This window comes from Poromitra crassiceps, assembly GCF_964638095.1.
Source record: "Poromitra crassiceps genome assembly, chromosome: 3".
Taxonomy (NCBI): domain Eukaryota; kingdom Metazoa; phylum Chordata; class Actinopteri; order Beryciformes; family Melamphaidae; genus Poromitra; species Poromitra crassiceps.
The window spans coordinates 13,268,188-13,292,038 of record NC_139625.1 but is presented as its reverse complement, the minus strand read 5'-3'; the positions used below and the strand labels follow the sequence as shown (position 1 = coordinate 13,292,038).

Sequence of the window (23,851 nt, the reverse complement as noted above, 5' to 3'; positions counted from 1 at the left end):
TGGCTCGTTTTAACACACATTACATAAAAATTGCAAGGAGTTTCGCCTGCAGGACGTAGTTCGTGCATGGGAGATTCACGCTATTCCCCCCAGTACCCCTCCCCCCAAAACAGGTGCCCCGACTGACCAGAGCAGGCGCTACTAGTGCAGCGACCCCACCGCCTTCCCACCCCCAGACACGGCCAATTGTGTCTGTAGGAACGTTTGATCAAGCTGGAAGCACCGCTGTCGGGAATTGAACCCGGGTCTCCGCGGTGGTATGCGACACTACCCAGACAACTCCCGCGCTTTTTGATATAATGATTATTTCGAAGGGGAGAAATGATGATGTCATTCAGTGGCGCTGGAAGTACTTTTAGGTAGAAAATTTGACGTTTTTTGGACTTTTAGCCATATTTAGAGGAATATTTAATTTTAAATTAACATTAGGATTATACTGTTATATGTCATTATTCAGTATCTTCTCCTTTTCTCGCTCACTTTCATGTAACCACCTGCTCTCCCTTTAGTCGTTTTACACTACAACAGACGGCAACACAGGCATAAACACTGAACTTATTATTATTATTATGGAAAACCAGATTATGATGAAAATCAAACACTTTTGAAGAGAGAGCGTATGAAATAAGATTAGAGCTGGGAAGCACACACTGTTTTTTACTGCATTTTGTTGCTGCTATAAACACAAGACAGCCAAATCCAACAATTTCTAAAATCCCATCTCTTGCCACCAGGGGGTGCTGCAGCACCCTCAGCACCCACCTTCCAGCTCCCTTGATGTCACTAGCATAATACGTTTCACAATGAATAGTGAAAATGAAGATGTAATTGCCGTCTAATTGTGCAACTTTTAAGATGGAGCGACGGGCCCAGGCAGTATTTCAGACATCTTTACCGCTTTACTGCTTCAACACATTCCACCATCTCATGTCTGGTTTTTCCACTGGTGGATTTCACCCTTTAATCAATGTGAGAAGCAACAACAAACAGCACACTGACGCTCAATCTGGCAATAAATCACGGCAGCACATCTGCCATATGGCTAAACGGATTAGCATAATTACCAATGATGCTACAGTACAGTGGATCGACTCACGGTTTTATCACTGTTTTTTGTGTGTTTCTCTTCCAGGATATCCCATCAAGCTGGAACTTTCCCCGGGTACCCAAAGACCATCCTAGGCTCTTCTCCTGCTCCCTGGGAGGACGTGGAGGACGTTGTACGGGCCGCTATACCGATCTTCACGCAGGCTCTTCGGGATGGGGAGCTTTGAGCAAGCAGCTGCTTCGTTCGGCCGGGGCTCCGTTTCCCAGCTCGCGGCCTGAGGAGGGGAGCGAGCGGGAGGCGACTTCCCCGCGAGGGTGGTGTGGGGGGGGACCCGTATCCACGACCTGCCGGGCTCGGGCTCATCACGCACAGCGGGCGAGCATGTCGGCGCCGGGAGGCCCTTCATGGATGCCTCGCGCCTGGATAGGGCTCGTGTCCGCCGTCTGTCTGGCCGCGGTGCAGGCGCAGCTGCACCCCGTGGTCACCACCAACTATGGGAAATTGCGGGGCGTCAAGGTGACGTTGCCCAACGAGATCCTGGGACCGGTGGAGCAGTATTTGGGGATCCCGTACGCGTTGGCCCCCACGGGGGAGAGGAGGTTCCAGCCGCCGGAGCCGCCCATGTCCTGGCCGGGCATCAGGAATGCTACTCAGTTTGCGCCCGTTTGTCCTCAGTTCTTGGAGGACCGCTTTTTACTCAATGATATGCTGCCCGTGTGGTTCACCGCCAACTTGGATACAGTGGTGACCTATGTGCAGGAGCAAAACGAGGACTGCCTTTACCTGAACATCTACGTCCCCACAGAGGATGGTAGGTCCTTTTAACGTTGTCTTTTGTCTTTCTTCTGTCCTCTATACCTTCTCCTTTGGTTTCTTCTTTGTATGGCTCACTTCTCTATGCAGGTCTACCTTGAAGTTTCAGGTAGTTCATGGAATTACAGGTCATTACGCTGTGGATTTCCAATGTTTTTTCATGTCAAACACCCCCCCAAACACAGTCGTGTTTGGCCATGGATCCCCCATCTGTTAAAAAACTGCCCCACAATCCTGCTACCTGAGAGGTTATTTGTTCTATAAGAATGACATAGATCTTATATGTTCTCTCAGCACAAACCAGAGTTGCAGTCGTTATTATATTTACGTTACTGACTTATTTCTGACTCTCAAAAGAAACATCATTACTTAACTTATTACCCAACTTTAATACTATTATTTCTCCATTACACCCACCAAAATTGTCAACTCACCTACAGAAATCGAGTCTGTTTCCTTTCTTGTGAAGGACGTTGTGAGCATTGTCTCATGTTCTTTCTTGTTGTCCTTTCGGTGGTTGGCTCATACTGTAGAGTGCTTTAGCTTGGCTCTTTTATGCTTCACATGAGAGAGGGAGATGATTATGCTGAACAGGAATCTCTATGGGGAAATCATAGGTTTTGGATAGTAGGCTACAATTGAACATCAATCTGATATTCAGAGGGGGGTGGTGACAAACCATTTTGATTGGTGAACGAATGTTATTGCTCAGAATAATAGAATGTATCACTCTATTTGCTACTGGGTAAAATGATAATATTCTGAATTGTTCAGTATCTTCTGCGAGCAAAATATAATGTTATCAACAAATAGTGACACAATGTACAGCAGCAGCCTATGTATGCTTTCTTACTAGGTCTGTTATATATATTTTTCCTTTTCACTGCATTAGAACCTCTAGCAGGCCTGGAATTAAATCATGTTTAGGGCAAGGCCAGTTTGGGCTTTGATAAATACAAACTTATTGGGGCGTCGTGTCCAAAATGTAGGGTATGACGGCCAAAACCAATTGGTTATTCAGATCCTATAAATGAAGTGCTACAGTGTGATACAGTGCATATAGATGGCTCAGACATGACGTAAGTGTAACCCAGGTTATTTTCTCTAGCTATAAATTTGCCGATGCCCCCTAAACGCCTCGCCTATTGGGAGACGCTACAATTTACAGATGTCGAGTGGGATAAATAAATCTAACTGTTGATGTCCAGCAGGATGAGGGAGACACTGTTTTTTTAAATTAGGAAATCAGCAACTTTCAGTTAAGGGCATCACAGCCAGTTGAAAACAGGGCATGCCAAGCTGGCCTTGTGGATAGTTCATTTGAGAAGGGGCATTACGGCCACACTCGGGGGCATCCACGGCACTGCTCTTTTGGCCTTGGCATAACTCCTGCCCTGCTCTAGTGAACAATATACTGGTGAAATTACTGTTGTTGCACAGGTTCCCTGGCTGGGACCCAGTGGCGTGCCCAGGCCATTTTGACTGGGGTGGCCCAGGTGGGCCACAGACTCAAGCAAGGGTGGCAGCTGAGTGTGGCATTTAGGAAGGATGTAGAAAGGTTTCCCCTCACCACCATTTAGCCTAAATGTATTGATTATTTATTTAGCCCCTTTCCCAAATAGCTAGAATGAGATGCTGTTCTACTTTAATATGATACCAGTATCTTCACTGTATAGCTTTAAAAATGAGCCCGCTGTGCTGCAGCCTCTGGAAGACAGTCATGTCGGCCACAGATAAATGGTAAATGGTAAATGGCCTGCATTTATATAGCGCTTTTATCCAAAGCGCTTTACAATCAGTAGGTACATTCACCCATTCATACACAGATGGCGGCAGGCTACCCACGCAGGGTGCTGGCACACCAACGGGAGCAATCAGGGGTTCAGTATCTTGCCCAAGGACACTTCGACATGCAGACTGGAGGAGGCGGGAATCGAACCACCGACCTCTTTTATCCAAAGCGATTAGTGGACGACCCGCTCTACCTCCTGAGCTACAGCCGCCCCAGATGTCAGCACCCGCAGGATTTTTGGGGTGGCAGCACCTGGGGTGGCCAATTAGATTTCAGGGCTAAGCACTGGCCACGCCCCTGGGACCCTCACAGCAAAACTGTTGATTTTGCTAACGGTCCGGTCCCAAAGTAGACATGTAGTCCAACAGACTAACTGCCATCTAACTGCTGAGAGCTCAGCTCATGCTGCTGCTTTGCACTATCGCAGTTAGAGAAGACCCAGAATGCAACGCTCTCTATTGCTCTCAGTTTGAAGGCCCGTCCTCCGTGAGTTGTTTTCCCACACTGGCCTATTTGAGCGAGCACTTCTGACTTGGAGGGGGGGGGGGGGGTGCACTTTACCCATGCAGCTCTTGCAACAGCTGCCATGTATGGAGGGAGGGTGAAAGTGTGTTAGGTAAAAGCACGGCGTGCTCAACTTAACCTGAAGTGGTTTGGGGTCAGGGAAGGCAGGCTGCAGCAGGGCTGAAGTGGTTTGGGGTCAGGGAAGGCAGGCTGCAGCAGGGCTGAAGTGGTTTAGGGTCAGGGTAGGCAGGCTGCAGCAGGGCTGCAGCGGTTTGGGGTCAGGGAAGGCAGGCTGCAGCAGGGCTGAAGTGGTTTGGGGTCAGGGAAGGCAGGCTGCAGCAGGGCTGAAGTGGTTTGGGGTCAGGGTAGGCAGGCTGCAGCAGGGCTGAAGTGGTTTAGGGTCAGGGTAGGCAGGCTGCAGCAGGGCTGAAGTGGTTTGGGGTCAGGGAAGGCAGGCTGCAGCAGGGCTGAAGTGGTTTGGGGTCAGGGTAGGCAGGCTGCAGCAGGGCTGAAGCGGTTTAGGGTCAGGGAAGGCAGGCTGCAGCAGGGCTGAAGTGGTTTAGGGTCAGGGTAGGCAGGCTGCAGCAGGGCTGAAGTGGTTTAGGGTCAGGGTAGGCAGGCTGCAGCAGGGCTGAAGTGGTTTAGGGTCAGGGTAGGCAGGCTGCAGCAGGGCTGAAGTGGTTTAGGGTCAGGGTAGGCAGGCTGCAGCAGGGCTGAAGTGGTTTGGGGTCAGGGTAGGCAGGCTGCAGCAGGGCTGAAGTGGTTTGGGGTCAGGGTAGGCAGGCTGCAGCAGGGCTGAAGTGGTTTGGGGTCAGGGTAGGCAGGCTACAGCAGGGCTGAAGTGGTTTGGGGTCAGGGTAGGCAGGCTGCAGCAGGGCTGAAGTGGTTTGGGGTCAGGGTAGGCAGGCTGCAGCAGGGCTGAAGTGGTTTGGGGTCAGGGTAGGCAGGCTGCAGCAGGGCTGAAGTGGTTCGGGGTCAGGGTAGGCAGGCTGCAGCAGGGCTGAAGTGGTTTGGGGTCAGGGTAGGCAGGCTGCAGCAGGGCTGAAGTGGTTTGGGGTCAGGGAAGGCAGGCTGCAGCAGGGCTGAAGTGGTTTAGGGTCAGGGTAGGCAGGCTGCAGCAGGGCTGCAGCGGTTTGGGGTCAGGGAAGGCAGGCTGCAGCAGGGCTGAAGTGGTTTGGGGTCAGGGAAGGCAGGCTGCAGCAGGGCTGAAGTGGTTTGGGGTCAGGGTAGGCAGGCTGCAGCAGGGCTGAAGTGGTTTAGGGTCAGGGTAGGCAGGCTGCAGCAGGGCTGAAGTGGTTTGGGGTCAGGGAAGGCAGGCTGCAGCAGGGCTGAAGTGGTTTGGGGTCAGGGTAGGCAGGCTGCAGCAGGGCTGAAGCGGTTTAGGGTCAGGGAAGGCAGGCTGCAGCAGGGCTGAAGTGGTTTAGGGTCAGGGTAGGCAGGCTGCAGCAGGGCTGAAGTGGTTTAGGGTCAGGGTAGGCAGGCTGCAGCAGGGCTGAAGTGGTTTAGGGTCAGGGTAGGCAGGCTGCAGCAGGGCTGAAGTGGTTTAGGGTCAGGGTAGGCAGGCTGCAGCAGGGCTGAAGTGGTTTGGGGTCAGGGTAGGCAGGCTGCAGCAGGGCTGAAGTGGTTTGGGGTCAGGGTATGCAGGCTGCAGCAGGGCTGAAGTGGTTTGGGGTCAGGGTAGGCAGGCTACAGCAGGGCTGAAGTGGTTTGGGGTCAGGGTAGGCAGGCTGCAGCAGGGCTGAAGTGGTTTGGGGTCAGGGTAGGCAGGCTGCAGCAGGGCTGAAGTGGTTTGGGGTCAGGGTAGGCAGGCTGCAGCAGGGCTGAAGTGGTTTGGGGTCAGGGTAGGCAGGCTGCAGCAGGGCTGAAGTGGTTTGGGGTCAGGGTAGGCAGGCTGCAGCAGGGCTGAAGTGGTTTGGGGTCAGGGAAGGCAGGCTGCAGCAGGGCTGAAGTGGTTTAGAGTCAGGGTAGGCAGGCTGCAGCAGGGCTGAAGTGGTTTGGGGTCAGGGAAGGCAGGCTGCAGCAGGGCTGAAGTGGTTTAGAGTCAGGGTAGGCAGGCTGCAGCAGGGCTGAAGTGGTTTAGGGTCAGGGTAGGCAGGCTGCAGCAGGGCTGAAGTGGTTTGGGGTCAGTGTAGGCAGGCTGCAGCAGGGCTGTTTTAGGAAGCGGGGCAGCGCCGATGGCCTCTGGAGGAGGAGGAGGAGGAGTGAACGGCACTAATGTGCGCCTGGCTGAGATCTGTGACAGCTCCGTGCTAAATTGAGTGTGAGCTCTTGAGTACACGGTAGATTAAAGGGAGCGCAGGATAGGGATTATCTTGCAATCCTGGGGTCGGACGCACAGACGGGTGCTATTCTGAAATGTTTCAATATCTCTGGCAAACAAAAGTTATTGTTCTCAGCCAGGGAACGCAGTGTGCAGCGGCCTAGACGTTCTCGCCTGTTTTAATGTCTATTTCTTTTTCAGCCAAAATAGCAGCCAGTAAATCATGAGGATAGGCCTAAGCCTATGCAATATGCTGTATTATTATTAATAAGCTGTATAGGAGCTGTTCAAATGTCCGCGGTCGAACTGTAAAGGATTCTTGCAACACCAATTGAAATGTGCCTGTTAAATTCTACTTTTTAATGTCCGCGGTTCGCCGGTGAAAAAAGCTTGTATCTCTAGAATGTGAACCTTTCGGGAACAAAGACACAGCTTGTTTGATGTAGCTTGATGAGCATGCACTTTTCAGTTTCTCCACTGGGGTTTTGAGAGGCTTTCATAGACCCAAGGGAAGTAGAATTTCCTCAATGCATAGAGGAGCGTGTAATCCTTCAATCGAGGTCCAAACATGAAAATCAGCAACATTGGAGTAATCTGGTTTCCCCCCCTGAGTCACATGGTTTCCCCCCTGACGATGATACGAGTCACGTGGTTTCCCCCCTGACGACGATATGCTACACAGATGCGAGGCGTGCCCAGCTTAGTATTCAACAGTGCTTTACACATACGGATTAAGGCCGTGTGTCCATCTAGCGTCTTTGTCCGACCGTTAAACGATGGAAGTACGCTGGGGAGCGCTGATCTCAGCGCACAATATGGAAGGAAGCAGACTGAAATTAATGTTAGTTCAGTGCGGTAGCTAGCTTAAAGGAACACTCCGCCCGTTTTCATTTTAACACTCAATAACTGTCAAATTAAATGACAGACTTCAAAACCGTTTACAGTTTTCTGATATACTACTGATGTTCTAATGATACAAAGCTGGTTGAAAATGGGCGGAGTGTTCCTTTAATAGCTGACAGCTAACATTAGCATACAACACACATACAGTGATTTAGCTCAACACTCACCAGAAATATTAAGTGTCTAGCCAATCTGCTCCCGCAATTGAGCCTTTCTGTCTCTGTTGCGATAGTTTCTCCATATGATTAGTTGCCAGAAAAGGAGCACCCGACACCAGCGTCTTTCTGAAAAGTTAAAATATTTTCAGCTGGGAGCGCTGGGAGCCGGGCGCACAAAAACGCCGGAGCGCTGTCAAAAAAGACGCTGGGCGCAGCGCACTTTCTCTAGACGTCCGTGTGCGCCCGCATACGCTCTCTCCTCATTGGAAACAACAGAAAAGAGACACTGGACCTGAGGAAAAGACGCTAGGTCGACACAGGCCCTAAGGTGTTACATTTCATTTTCCATTGTCTGTCACTGTTTCATTATGGTAACACTTAAGGTGCACATATTCACCATTACCTGCTTTGCAGCATATCGGCTGTTTATTAGTCATTATAAAGCACTTATTAAGGCCTTAGTTCTACATGACCATATTCTACAACTACTAGTTTCCCCCCTAATAACCTCATAATTACTGCTTATTGATAGTAAGTAAGGCAGTTGTTGTACATGAATTATGATCTTAAATTATGCTTAAAGAGGACATGAAACATTTGATCATATGACTCTAGTTAATTTGCATTTCACCTCAAACAAGACAGGGCACTGCTTTCAAGTCTGACATTTACCTAGATTTGCTAGAAAGATAAATAGTACAGTACAGTACAGTACAGTACAGTACAGTAGTGGAGTGTTGGTACCAAGGATTTTGAAGTCTAACTGGCTCACAGTAGCTGTTGTTTTTCTGACTTGGATTGTGGTTGTTTTGATTCATCAAAACATTTGAAATCCTTTACTGTGCAGTAAACCTCTCAACCTAGTGACATCACCTAGTGACATCACCTAGCAGCGCCCTAGTTGGCGAAAAGGTGAATTGTTCTTTATCATTCTACTGTAGCAAATCTAGGTAAATGTCAGAGTTGAAAGCAGTGTCCTGTCTTGTCTGAGGTGAAATGCAAATTAACTAGAGTCATAATGATTAAATGTTTCATGTTTCTTTAAGGACTATTACTCAGCAAAGCATATTAATATCGGGCACAGTGGCACAGTGGTAGCGCTGTTGCCTCACAGCTAGAAGGTCCTTGGTTCGATTCCCGTGCAGGGCACACAGAGGGTGTGTGTCCCCCATGTCTTCAGTGCCTACGGCCCAGGTGGGCTATCTCGTCAAAAGGCCCTTTCTGTGTGGAGTTTGCACGTTCTTCCCGTGCTCCCCTGGGGTTCCTCCATACAACATCGGTATGGACCCCCACTAAAAACATGCAGAAGATCAATGTCTGAAGTTGGTCTGAAGTTGGTCGCCGGGCGCTGTAGAGAAGAAAGCTGCCCACTGCTCCTGGCCTGCCCACTGGAGGAAGGACAAGCTTGGATGGGATAAATGCAGAGATTATATTTCAGCATGTGTGTGTGTGTGTGTGTGTGTGTGTGTGTGTGTGTGTGTGTGGCCGTCCAGTTCTTCTTTTAGTTGTAGAATTGATGATTATTTCCTATTATTGCGATATAGAAAAACAAAAGTGTGTGCAGACAGATGGGCCAACCCGATTGAAAGATTGTAAAATAGCAATGTTTGTGGACCAACGTTGCTATGTTACAATTTTGGCTCCGAAATTGTAAAATGGTAAGGTACGTTTCTACAGGGGTGGGCGTGGTTTGGGCGTGGTTTACGGAGATTTTCTATTTCTAACCCCTCCCCCTACCCTAACCCTAACCCTAAGATCTCAGAATGTTACCATTTTACAATTTTCGAGCCGAAATTGTAACATAGCAATGTTGGTCCAAAACGTTGCTATTTTACAATTTTCTGTGAGGCTGTGTTGCATGGGCGGGGTTAGTAATACTGTAATAATGTGCGTCCACAGCCTGAGCTCAGTGGGGACTGACATGTCTGTCCACACAACCTGAGCTCAGTGGGGACTGACATGTCTGTCCCACACAGCCTGAGCTCAGTGGAGACTGACATGTCTGTCCAGTGTCCACACAGCCTGAGCTCAGTGGGGACTGACATGTCTGTCCACACAGCCTGAGCTCAGTGGAGACTGACATGTCTGTCCCCACAGCCTGAGCTCAGTGGAGACTGACATGTCTGTCCCCCACAGCCTGAGATCAGTGGAGACTGACATGTCTGTCCACACAGCCTGAGCTCAGTGGAGACTGACATGTCTGTCCACACAGCCTGAGCTCAGTGGGGACTGACATGTCTGTCCACACAGCCTGAGCTCAGTGGGGACTGACATGTCTGTCCACAGCCTGAGCTCAGTGGAGACTGACATGTCTGTCCACACAGCCTGAGCTCAGTGGAGACTGACATGTCTGTCCACACAGCCTGAGCTCAGTGGGGACTGACATGTCTGTCCACACAACCTGAGCTCAGTGGGGACTGACATGTCTGTCCACACAGCCTGAGCTCAGTGGAGACTGACATGTCTGTCCACACAGCCTGAGCTCAGTGGAGACTGACATGTCTGTCCACACAGCCTGAGCTCAGTGGAGACTGACATGTCTGTCCACAGCCTGAGCTCAGTGGAGACTGACATGTCTGTCCACAGCCTGAGCTCAGTGGAGACTGACATGTCTGTCCACACAGCCTGAGCTCAGTGGAGACTGACATGTCTGTCCCCCACAGCCTGAGATCAGTGGAGACTGACATGTCTGTCCACACAGCCTGAGCTCAGTGGAGACTGACATGTCTGTCCACACAGCCTGAGCTCAGTGGGGACTGACATGTCTGTCCACACAGCCTGAGATCAGTGGGGACTGACATGTCTGTCCACAGCCTGAGCTCAGTCCCCACGACTGACATGTCTGTCCCACTTATCCTTAATAGTTGGCCTTTTCAGAAATCTGGTGTCACGTCAGACTAGCCCCCCGGCCGGGGATCAGAGGGACACTTATAGTTTTAGCTGACAGCTTTAGTGACGCCTACTCTCTGTCATCTGAATTTCAGTTGACAAAAGGAAAGTCCACAGTGGCCCTGCTGCCTGCACGGAGCTGCCTGCGCACGGCTCAAACGGCTACGTTGTCATATAGTCTTTTGGATTTTGCGCTGAAATCCTTCGGCCCAGCAAGCAGACAAGGGCAGACGAGGTGCGCGCTGTCTGAAGGTTAGGAAATGCCCACAAGCTCTTTTGATCTGAGGTGTGTGTGTGTGTGTGTGTGTGTGTGTGTGTGTGTGTGTGTGTGTGTGTGTGTGTGTGTGTGTGTGTGTGTGTGTGTGTGTGTGTGTGTGTGTGTGTGTGTGTGTGTGTGTGGGAGAGAGAGAGAGAGAGAAAAAATAGAAAGAGAGAGAGGGAGACAGAAGACAGTAAATGAGAGAGAGAGAGCATGTATGTCGATGTGGTGTATACAAATAGACAGCCTGGTCACCAGAATAAAATGTTGCTACGGATACGTAGAATATCATTTCTAGATATACGTGTGTATCAATGTTATTAGTTATTATTATTATTATAATTTGTATTATTGTTATTAGTTAGTCTGCTGTTGAAATAGCGCGCTGGCCGGTGAGGGTGTTGTGGGTGGATGAAGGTCCTAAACACTTGCCTTTCACACCGGAGGCCCGTTATTCGATCCCCAGGGTTTCCAAACTCACCCGTCACATTTGACCTTTTTGTTTATTCAAATGAACCGCTCTGTTGTTTGGAATTCACGCTGAGATTGTACGTATCCATGGATTCCAGAGACATACAATGCCGGCGTTTTATTCTGGCGATTGGGTTGAGAGAGGACATGTAATGTATGTCGATGCAGTGTGATGTGTACAAATAGAGAGAGGGAGAGATTGCTGTGTGTGTGTGTGTGTGCGTGCGTGCGTGCATGCGTGTGTGTGTGTATGTGTGCGTGTGCATGTGTGTGCGTGCATGTGTGTGTATGCGTGCGTGTGTGTGGGGGTGTTAGGGCAGTAAAGCTGGCTTTATCAGCCTGTGCAGTAGCTGACTGGGGAGCTTCATGCAGCTGTATTGTGAATGAATCATCGAGGAGAGATGTTTCCTGGGGGGTTCTCTCCGAGGGGGAGACATACCACAGCCATACGGCCAGGGGGAGACACAGCCGCCGATCCAGTCTCCATGTTTTAATTGTGGCCATCTCCTGCATTAGTCGTGTTGTACGGCTCGATCACTCCACTGACATGTAAGCCGCAGCCCACACTGTAACGTAACGCCGCCTGTTACAGCCCACTGGAACCTTCACCTGCCCACTGTAACAGCGCCTGTTAAGCCCCATGTAACGCCGCCTGTTACCTTCACCTGCCCTTCAACACGCAATATGAATACTGTAGCCTGATTTATTTGATACTTGGAAACCAAATGACATTAGCATGGCTCTTTATTTATTTATTTATTTATTTATTTATTTATTTATTTATTTATTTATTTATTTATTTATTAATTTATTTATTTATTTATTTATGTACAGTATGTATGTAGGCTATTTATTCTGTGCGTATTTATTTATTTATGTATGTATGTATGTATGTATTTATTTATTTATTTATTTATTTATTTATTTATTTATTTATTCATGTACAGTATGTATGTACTTATTCTGTGCGTATTTATGTACTGTATGTATGTATGTATTTATTTATTTATTTATTTATTTATTTATTTATTTATTTATTTATTTATGTACAGTATGTATGTAGGCTATTTATTCTGTGCGTATTTATTTATTTATTTATGTATGTATGTATGTATGTATGTATTTATTTATTTATTTATTTATTTATTTATTTATTTATTTATTTATTTATTCATGTACAGTATGTATGTACTTATTCTGTGCGTATTTATGTACTGTATGTATGTATTTATTTATTTATTTATTTATTTATTTATTTATTTAGTTATTTATTTATTTATTTAGTTATTTATTGCAAAGTTTGGTCAAGCTGTTCCTTAAATTAAAATGTGGCTCAGCTGCCGGCTATCGCCGCCAAATAAATTGCGTTCCCTTTACAGCGCTCAGCAGAGTGAAGATGAAGTGTATGAGTTGAGGTAAATATTCATTGAAAGATGGCCTGGAGATGTCACTGCAATTCATGTTTATTTACTTGCATCTTGAGTTCCAATGCAGCGCATAGCTAATTCTACAGGCTGTGAAGTTTGCATGTCTGCTATTTGGTGTGCACTGTAGTTCAACTTCCCTATGGAAAATATCAATAGGGTTTGCAAGAAACACCAAAAATGAAGTCTGTGCTACACTATAACGGTCATAGTGTAGTAGGTATAGTGTAATAGTGTAGTAGCTATTAGCCATTGTGTTCTATGGAATAAAATACATCATTGTGAATGTTCATTCCATTACTTTTCATATCGATTGTTGCTAGTAAAATGCTAATCTTTCGGGGAAGACTACAGCTATAGCGGTCTGACGTGATTAGCTAACCACGCTGATCAATAGCAAATAACTTTTCAGTGGATCAATCTTAATCAGTTGTCAATGTATGAAACAGGAAGAGAGGGTACAGGAAGTCACTGCTGACCTCAGCGTTACAGCCATTTATCAGTGTTGTTGTGGTCCACTTTTCCTGATGATTGGCCTTTTCTTAGCTAAATCCAATATTAAAAGGAGGCTAAATGAAACACAAAATTCACAAAGGTGATGCTAGTGGATTTATTTTAACTTAATGTCACGTCCGAAGCTTCCATTTGGTGCCTAGCACACCATTCCAAACTTCAAAACGTGAGAGATATATGGGTCAAATATACAAATGTAATAGGCTACTAATATTAGGGGTGTCACGATACACTCAGTTCACGATACGATACGTATCACGATACTGGGTTCACGATAACGATACGATACGATACGATTTTAACAATATTTTTTTAAACTTGAATAATGACAATATATGACTGGAAAAGTAGTATTTTATTTGAAATGCACAAATACAAAACATGCTGTTGTGGGAAATTGTTATTACAATAACAACTAGAAAAAACATGAGATTGGAGATAAGGCTTATCTTGAAATAGAATGAGTTACACCGTCACTTAGATTTACTTTGAACTAAAAGGTTTCTCAGCAGTATAAATTCTCATTATGCATCTTCAGTTTTTCTTCAAACTCAAACAACAAGTCTTTTCTTAGTCTATTTTTTATGCTTCAGTTTTCCTGTCAAGTAAACAGTTTTGCCAGAAACTCAATTGAATGGTTTCTCTCCTGTATAACTTCTCATGTGTCTCTTCAGAGACTTGTTCAACTGAACTACTTTCCACACATTGAACTTCAACAAACAAAGACGTTTCTTAGTCTATTTGTGAAAAAAAAAAAAAAATTTTTTTTTTTTTTTTTTTTTTTTTTTGCGATATGAGATTTCATCTCAACGATACATATCGTGACGTTTTACTATCGCGAAATTTCGTGGGACGATATATTGTGACACCCCTAACTAATATGCAAAGTCAGAATGGTGAGAAAGCAATTTATTTGGTTTGTTTGATCAACAGATCATTATTTGTTTGATGATAGGATAGACTTTATTGTCCCAATGGGATGTTCAAAACGTATTTAACGGCAAAATCGAAACCCTTGCACATATCTGTTTTAAATATGCATAAGGACAGCTATGTGGAATGACCCTGTCCTATTTGATTTTTATATTCACCCTGCAACAAGATAGATAAGATAAATAGGCCAGTTTAACAGGCTGCTTCCTGCTTCTCCTATTTAACAGTGCAGGAGAATAGAAACTGCAATGGTGAAATCTAGAGTAAACACTAAGAAGGGGAGCCCTATAATAGTGATAAATGTCTGGACTGTAAAGCAGCTGGACTGTAGAGCTGACTCCAGGTCAGGTCATGGCAAAGAGAGAGGAAAGCGTGGACTGTGAATAAAAGCAGCTGGACTGTAGAGCTGACTCCAGGTCAGGTCATGGCAAAGAGAGAGGAAAGTCTGGACTGTGAATAAAAGCAGCTGGACTGTAGAGCTGACTCCAGGTCAGGTCATGGCAAAGAGAGAGGAAAGTCTGGACTGTGAATAAAAGCAGCTGGACTGTAGAGCTGACTCCAGGTCAGGTCATGGCAAAGAGAGAGGAAAGTCTGGACTGTGAATAAAAGCAGCTGGACTGTAGAGCTGACTCCAGGTCAGGTCATGGCAAAGAGAGAGGAAAGCGTGGACTGTGAATAAAAGCAGCTGGACTGTAGAGCTGACTCCAGGTCAGGTCATGGCAAAGAGAGAGGAAACCGTGGACTGTGAATAAAAGCAGCTGGACTGTAGAGCTGACTCCAGGTCAGGTCATGGCAAAGAGAGAGGAAACCGTGGACTGTGAATAAAAGCAGCTGGACTGTAGAGCTGACTCCAGGTCAGGTCATGGCATGGCAAAGAGAGAGGAAAGGCAACATATAGAGGCTGTAAACTAGGCTGCTCTGTCTCCTCTCGTCACCCTCTCCTCCCCTCCCCTCTCCTCCTCCTCTCCTCTTCTCTCCTCCCCCCTCCCCTCCTCCCGCCTCCTCTCCTCCCCTCTCTTCTCCTCTCCTCTCCCATCCTCCCCTCCCCTCTCCTCCTCCTCTCCTCTCCTCTCCTCCCCCTCCCCTCTTCCCGCCTCCTCTCCTCCCCTCTCCTCCCCTCCCCTCTCCTCCTCCTCTCCTCTCCTCCCCCCTCCCCTCCTCCCGCCTCCTCTCCTCCCCTCTCTTCTCCTCTCCCCTCCTCCCCCCTCCTCCCCTCCTCCCGTCAAAGGCAAAGAGATAAAACAACAGTGAGAGACGTTTGGACTCTGCGATCTGGTGACATGCCGTGCTTGGTTTCTGTCAGTGTGTCTCAGAGGTAGCCTAGCTGGATGCTGAATGTCAGTATGAGACAGATCAACATGGAAACCGTCTCTGTGTGTTTTGAAGGCCCCAACTGGTTTGACAAAGCGGCGTGGTTTACGTGATAACTGCCTTTGTGAAATATTGATTTAGTGCGGCTGAGGGTGTGCTGTGTCTGTGTGCTCGTTCTTCCATGCATTCTGATCTGATGTATTTGGTGTAAAGAGTTAAAAACACGTGGGTCCTTGATGGAATTACAAGAATTGGAACAAAACAATGCACAAAAGCACATACAGGCTATACTTGACAGCCAAAAATAATAATAAATATTTGCATAAGCACAGTTTAATCCATGACCCCTAACAAAGTGAATTTCCTAAAATAATATTAATAATAATAATAATAATTTGCATTATATACATACTGTAGTGCATACAGATTTTAAGTGCCAAAGTTGCTAATAACGGTTTACTTTACTCCAATCAGCTGACCTGTCTCCTAAAGATCACTCTATGGGCCAGTTTGATAGTTAAAGGAAGAGCGGTCAGTATAAAAATGTTCCCTCTGGGCTACACTGTTTACTCGTGGCAGCTTGCCTGAGCGCACACAGCCCTCGTGTTGCGTCCATGCTGCGTATGGACCATGACTATCTGTGAGTCCAGGGAGTCGGCTGCAGCACCATTTATGATGTTATAGTAGCTACCGTAGATATGTCAGTCTGTGTGTGTGCGTGTGTGCGTGTGTGTGTGCGTGTGAGCGTGCGTGTGTGTGTGTGTGCGTGTGTGCGTGCGTGTGTGACCAGCTAGGTCAAATGTGGAAGTTCACGCTTGGCCGTGTTAAACTGACACGCCACTTGCCCGTTGTTTGTACAGCTTTAGGTCCTTCACTGAGCGACTGTATAGTGTCAACATGCCACCATCCCCATATCCTGTCGCTTGAATCTAATTCTCCACTGATCAGTGCTACAGCACACATCATATGGAGGTAGAAGTGGAGCACAATGAGATGATACACTTTGATTGTATGGAGATCATAATAATACATTACATTTATATAGCGCTTTTCTGCAGTGCTCAAAGACGCTTTACAAAGACAGGATAAAACAACGTTAATAGAGACATATATAGCCTAAAATATTAAAGCACCATTATGTAGTTTTTCTATTTGTGGAAACTCCGCCCCCAGTTGCAGATGCTAACGTTAATGAATGCCACACTTACCTGTTTCTACTCTGTGTTTATAACTGATTCACTGCAGGATGGGATGGGGGTTCGCAACTTGTTTTATTAGTGAGAGAAGCGGCTCATCGCGCCGCTAATCAAGCTAGCAAGCGAAACACATTTCACTTCCTCTACGACCTTCACAATAAAAGCATCCCATTAGTTTGTCAGCAGAAAACTTTTCATTTGAAGGAGCTGGTTAAAAGTCCCGGGCAACTTGACAGGCCCCTCGGCTCCGGACGACGGCCACCAAAAATCCGTATAGTGCAGGAACAGGCCTTCGGAGGGCGCTGTGGGAACGGTGGAGGTGCTATTCTCTGTAATAGAAGTCACTGTTGGGGGGGTTTAAAAGATGAGAGAGAAAATAAAGATCAGAGGTCAAAAGCAAGAGTGAAAAGGTGGGCTTTGAGGTCTTTTTGAAAGATGGCAGAGGGTGTTCCACAGGGAGGGGGCGGCTGCAGCAAAGGCCCTGTCACACCCAGGGCCCGGAGCTTCGTCCTGATGGGCTGAGCAAGGTTAGCGTCTGCAGACCTGCAGGCGACGAGCAGGGCTGGTGGGGCAGGAGCTCGGAGAGGTGTGTGTGTGTGTGGGGGGGGGGGGGGGGGGGTTCAGGTTGTTGATGGCTTTGAAGGTGGTGATAATAATCAATAAGTGCGGTCAGTTTGTACGGTGTCAGGAAAGTCACTTTTGAATGATAGTAGGAAGCAGTGTAGGAAATTTAAACAAATATTTTGGGACAAATTTTGCCCCCACGGTCTAAAAAAATGGGGGAAAATTTGGGGGGCCCTTAAAAAATGTAATACTGCATAAAGTTGCTAAAGCGTAGCGTGGACAACAGCACACGCTTTGTGTGAATGTGTTCTTCGTCTTCTTCTGGCAACCAGCTTGCAGGTGTTGTTGAGTGTGTGTTAGAGATGGAAAAGAAATGGATTGAATGAAAAGAAAATTATAGAAATCTTGGGGCAATTTTTGCCCCTGGATCATGGTTTTTAGGGGCATTCTGAGATTTCTTGGGGGCCCTTGCCCCTGGCTAAATTCCTACACTGGTAGGAAGCATCCTACTCGCTCTGCCGGGTCCGCCCAAAGCACAGAGTAGGACTACACACATCAGCCAGGAGGATAGAATGGCAGAAGTAAAGTTTGTTTTTAACCAATTAGCTGCTGTTATTACTTACTATTTATTGGTGAGTAACGTTTCGTTAGCTGGTTATACGCTTTTAATTTGAAGGAAAATTAGGGAAATGGGGTTTGGTAACAAAAACAAGGCCTCCAGTCAGTCCCTGCTTGCAGGCGGGCGGGGCTGCACTGTGTGAAGCATCAGACCTGTATGGATTTTAAAAGTAAGTAACGTTAAAGAAAACAGCCATCAGCCATTATACCGTTTTATACTCATTTATTGCCAAATGCTTTTGGGTTCATTGTGATCAAGCTTGGTCAGAAAAGGTCTGTCTATTCAATGGAAGCAGCACCAGTGCGACCTGTCACGTGCGATGCTACCTTGAAGCTCCTGAGGACGTCTGAAAGTGCTTGTTTTTCAGTCACCTATTCAAATGAGGTAATTAAGCAGGCACCTACTTAGGTAGCTATTAGGTGATATAGGCAACTTCCTTGCATTTCAGACAGAGCATTTGATCCTGTATTTGGAGGCTGTGGAGGACAGGGGTGATGTGGTGGGTGCGGCGGGTGGAGGCCAGTGGGCAAGGCACGAGGTTTTCCCACGAGGACCAGGAAGTAACCCTGAAAGCTGTAATTCCTCGAATGGCCACTTGAGGCAGGGCTCAGAAGTCCCGTCGTTCCCGTTCACCCGCCATGTTAAAATGCCCCACTTTGTAACAGTGATTAAGCATCTTTACAGCCTGGCCCTTAACACGGTTTTGGTCTATATAGATAATTTCACCTTTTCATAACAACTGTATGGGGGTAATTCTTTATATAACTCGCCCGTTTTGAGTAGAATAGACGATAGAAAAGGGGGTGATTGACAGGTCGCCTGTCCAATGACCGCGTAGCTTGCCGATCACGGACCAATAGCAGGCGGAGCTGCAGCTCTGAAACCCCCATCTCACGTGAGCTGCGTATTAGGACTCATCCCATTCGCTCGCACTCTGCTGATGAAAAATCAAGATGGCGGCGGCCACCACTTCAGCTCAAAACAGGAGCCCAAAATCAATGGGATATCTCTGTCCATATTTTTTTTAGGTCAGTGGTGGAGGCATGCGGCAGCAACGCTTGGGATGTATTAGAGTTTGTTGAGGATGTTGTTAGGTGAGCCATATAAGATGCTGTTGCAGTAAGTGAGCCTGCAATGAATGCATGGATCAGTGTTTCAGCAGCGAAGGATAAACAGGGTTGGTGATGGACAATATGCTGCTTAGGTGGAAAAAGGCTGTTTTGGTCATCTGGTTAATGTGAGGGAGGGGAGAGAGGGTGGGGTCAAGAGAGGGCGGGCTCGAGGATGATTCCAAGGTTGTGGACGTGAGTGGAGGGGGTGACAATGGAGCTGTGGATATTGAGTGAGAAATCCTGGGTGGAGCTGCATAGCAATGAAACCAGAAGGCATGTTGGTGGTAATAAGCCCATACTGTAAAAAAAAGAAAAAAGAATTGTCATTTAAACATGCTGGCCCCTATCTTCCCACTGGCCTTAGGTGCTAAACTGGCGTTAAACGCAAAAAAAACACGCTTTGCGCCTGCCTCGGGAAGATAGCATCATGTTTTTAGGCCCCGAAATGCGCTTTACGCCAAAGAGGCGTGGCGCAGTGCCAGAATAGGCCAGAATGGGCGTTTCGGCCTTAAATACCGGCCTAATGCTATCTTCCCCCCTGGCGTTAATTTAGCGTTTAGCGCTTTTCAAAACCAGGCCTTATTCAGTGCGCCGGGGATATTATTGTGCGTAATTGCGCGCAGCTCTCCTCTGCCATCTCACTCTCTCTCTCCCCCTCTCTCTCTCTCTCTCACTCCCTCTCTCTCGCGCGTCAGACAGGCACAATGACCGATGAAAAAAAAAAGTTGTTATACTGTAGTTTTGAGCCCTTGTCATTCAGAGGCTGTTGCATCAGCCTACCTGTGCAGTGACGTGGGGGAGAAGAAAAGGTAGCGAGAGAAAACAATATCATTCTGCCCAAACTTTCACCAATCTAATCTCATCATGACATCCAGGGATAGGCTATATTCTTCTAGCCAATGTGTTTAGAACATTCTTTTCACGTTGATCTTGCTATAGTGTAGCGTATTCACATGCTTGCTGTATTTAAACTGCAGTGAGATTGGTTTGAGAAGCATAATAATATGGAATAATATATATGGAGACAGACAGGGATGAAAGAGGGAAGGGGGAGCTCAGAGCGCTTTGGGCTTTTCTGACCGGATTGGATCGCTCCGTGGAATGGAACATGAAAGGGACATTGTGATTCGTTTACTGCACTTCTCCAATGAGCACGTTGTGAATAATTCTACACTTAAAAGGCGTGGTTATAATGCTTAAGGCCGGGTGTAGCGCCGACAGGAAGATAGGGACAGCGCCGGTCCACGCCCACTAACATGGGCTGCGCCTGGCGCTAAGCACTAATTTAAGGCCAAGGGGACGATAGAGCCCGCTATGTGTGGCATTTTCACATCAATAAATCATCATCACATTCATTTTCAGACATAATTACCGTAAACAAACAAGACCATCGCTGAGAAGAATGTTAGCACCAGCCTCCACATTGTATTTTACATTGTGTTGTTACATCGGGTCAGATTTGGAGGAAAATCGGCTGGATTGCTTTATGGCACAAAAGAGAAAGGGGGCGCTGTTCTCCCCGAGCAAATAGAGGTGATGCGTTCAGAATTTCTGGCAAAGGCAGATGGTGGAAGAACAGAAAGGTTGATTCTCTTCAAGGAGGGGGAACAGGAAGCATTTGTTTATGGGAAATATGGTCCATTAGTTTTTTTTTTTTTTACATGCTACCACCAATATTAGATGTAGCGGAGATGTATAGAGCACTTTTGGAATTTTGAGTTCCATTTTATGAAATGTACTAAAAAAACAGGCTACTTACCATGAGTTTGAAAGCCTTTTTGTATGGAATTCATTAAAGAGGGGTTGTACACGTCCTGTACAGGAATACCCATGAATATCATTTAAAGATTACATTCTGACTCCTAATAGTTGTGGCTGTGGCCCAACACCTCTGTTAGAATCAGCAGCAGGAAGTGGAGACAGGAAATATGGATGTAGCACCGACTCCTCGGGTTTGGCATTTCGACCGTCGCCATCTTGTTGTTTTTAAAGAAGCAGCTGACGCAAGACCAGGTTTTGCACAGTGCCGCATGCTATTGGTCCGTGATCGGCGAGCTGCACGATCACTGGACAGATGACCTGTCAATCATGCTCCAAAACATAGTCTGCTTTATCGTCTATTTTACTCTAAATTCGAGCATAATTTACAAAATGAACATTGTAATTAATCGTGATTAGGGATGTCACAATATATCGTCCCACAATATATCGCGATATCAAAACGTGACAATATGTATCGTTGAGATGAAATCTCATATCGTGAGAAAAAGAAGCTGAACATGGTGGCACTGATCTGCCACTGATTGCATGCTTGCTCTCCTTTTCATTGCTTTGTTTGAACAGACGAGGGACGTTACAGACACGGAGGATGAAAATGGTGAAATTACTCAAATTAGCATGGAGGATGCCCCCTCAACTTACAAATCGATCGCAAAAAAATATTGTTAAAATATCGTATCGTTATCGTGAACCCAATATCGTGTATCGTATCGTGAACTGAGTGTATCGTGACACCCCTAATCGTGATGTATTGAAGATGCATTTCTGTCTGTATCTTGGTGCTCTTTTAAGCCAGTGCATTCGACATGTGATACAAACTAGTTACAGGTACATGTGTCTGCTATTAAATGGTGTAGCTGTTATATCTGCAACACAAACAGAAAATGCATGGTTTAGTCTCAAACACAAAGAGTGAAATGTTATATGTGTAACCTATACCAGACTTGTGTAACATAATAGATGTGTTTGTTACACAGTGCACTCACCTTATACACTCCACAGTTACATTGTGTCTCCTCTGACCTTAAGTTAAGTATCCTTTATTGCCCCCATGGGGAAATTCATCCTCTGCATTTGACCCATCCTCTCCTACTAGAAACCTTTCCTAGAGCAGTGGGCAGCTGCAGTGCAGCGCCTGGGGACTGACTCCAGTTCCATTGCCAATGCCTTGCTTAGGGGCGCTGACAGGAGTATTAACCCTAGCGTACATGTCTTTGATGGGTGGGAGGAAACCCACATGAACGCGGGGAGAAGACATAAACGGAAAGGACCTGGGACCGACCGGGGGTTCGAACCCGGCGACCTTCTTGCTGTGAGGCAACCACTGAGCCACAGCTTCCAGACCTTTTTTTAGGCGCTCATCAAAATGGAACTACATGGCGGATTCAATGCTTCTCGTGTCTTCTGAGAAATATAAGCTCTTCGTGACAAAGTGATAATTAGAATTTGCGTCACTAGTGTGGGAGTTTTTGTTTGGGTTAATGGTGAAGTGTTTTGCTGTTTTGTCCCCAGCAGACTGCTGCCGCACCAAAGGACAGTTTATCATGCGGCAGCTTGCTTGTACTATTCAGCTTACAATGAATATGTTTTTGTTTTTCTCAGCGTGCGCTCACGGTGCCCCGACACTTTTTAATGCATTTTTAACTCTTCTTTTTTTCTCGGTGAAAAGCTGCTGTTTTTTTTATCTTCTTCTTTTTTTCTACCAACCCAGTCCCCCCAATCTGCCTGCAAATGACACGACTTTGCACCTTCTAATTGCGTGCTGTGCGTGCGCTAATTGCAGATTTTGCCTGCAGGCGATGCGCCTCGCTACATTTGTCCAGCAACACGAGTGCAAAGCTAGACCAAGAATGAGTACATTTGTTTTCCGGTTCAGAACTTTCACAATAACAGCCCTATACTACGATCGATTTGAAAACGGTTGTGTTTAGGCAAGTAAAAAACGACTTGGTAATGGATAGGGTTCGGGTTAGGCTTAAAGGAACACTCTGCCCATTTTCAACCAGCTTTGTATCATTAGAACATCAGTAGTATATCAGAAAACTGTAAACTGTTTTGAAGTCTGTCATTTAATTTGACAGTTATTGAGTGTTAAAGTGTGGACCAGTGACGTCACTGGTCCACACTAACTCAAATTAATAACTCATTAACTCAAATCAACTCTCAATAACTGTCAAACTAGATGAATGATGAATAGTTTGACAGTTATTGAGAGTTGATTTGAGTTAATGAGTTATTAATTTGAGTTAGTGTGGACCAGTGATGTCACTGGTCCACACTTTAACAATCAATAACTGTCAAATTAAATGACAGACTTCAAAACCGTTTACAGTTTTCTGATATACTACTGATGTTCTAATGATACAAAGCTGGTTGAAAATGGGCGGAGTGTTCCTTTAAACAACAAAAATCTTAAATGTGACTTCTGGTTGACTTTGAACATGCCGGGACGCATGTGAAAACGCGAGTGAAACACAAGCGTTTTGTACCCCCGACCACTGCACCGTACACGTCTTACTTCATTGTCACACTGCTACTTCCTGGTTAGTAGCTGGCGTATCCACTGCACACAAAGTGGCAAGTTTGGCGCATTCACTGCACGCAATTTGAAAGTGCAAAGTCGTATTTGTGCGCGGATTGAAGTACGGGCTGTGTTTTTTTTTTTTTTCTCTCTCTCTGTTTCCCCTCATGCCCTCTACTTTTCTCCTGTTGTCGACACTAGGGGCCAACTCAAACAGACAAGGCGCAGATTTCAACAGTAATGATGGTGGCGATGATGCAGGTATTTTTTTCTGTATTTTTTCCCTTTTTGCCAGAAAAAAAAAAGCCTGACACTTGTGCATGACAGAGAACCTACTCGACCTCTTTTTTTTAATTGGTTTGTTTTGAGCCCCGCCTACCTCTCCCTCTCTTCTTTTTTTTAAATCCCCGATGTAAGTATAATCAATGCACACCTCTCGGCTCTTCATCTTCGGATCAACCTCTTTCCTCTTTGGAGACCTTTAGATCATTTTAGACACAAAATCCCAGCGTCCCGTCTGAGGCGAAAGGGCACCTCTAAAAAGGAACGAGGTGGTCGTTCCAATATTCACAACTTAGCAGAAATGTGCCTTTTCCTGACCTGCTTTTTGCCGAGTCAAACGGAATTTGGAATTAAACTCTGCATGTCATGTCGCCTCCTCCGGTGAAAAGAAAAGAACAGTCCCGCTCTCCTCCTTTCTACATGTTCCCTTTCTTCTTCCTCCATTGCTCGGTGAAGCATGAGCACTAACCCATGGACATTTTCTTCATTGGTGGCTCTGT

General features: G+C 46.4%; 1 protein-coding gene across 2 annotated transcripts in view; it reads left to right on the top strand.

Moving 5' to 3' along the window:
- The first annotated feature begins 1,654 nt into the window (after positions 1–1,654).
- Positions 1,655–23,851, top strand: part of nlgn4xa (neuroligin 4 X-linked a) — a 131,389-nt gene continuing 109,192 nt past the window's right edge. The window contains exons 1-2 of one of the 2 annotated variants that reach the window (XM_083632399.1): positions 1,655–1,859; positions 23,271–23,330. In XM_083632399.1, coding sequence (XP_083488525.1) covers positions 1,670–1,859; positions 23,271–23,330 — 250 coding nt within the window. In that variant the 5' untranslated portion in view covers positions 1,655–1,669. The remainder of the gene's footprint in view (positions 1,860–23,270; positions 23,331–23,851) is intronic. The other variant, XM_083632400.1, reaches the window with a different exon arrangement.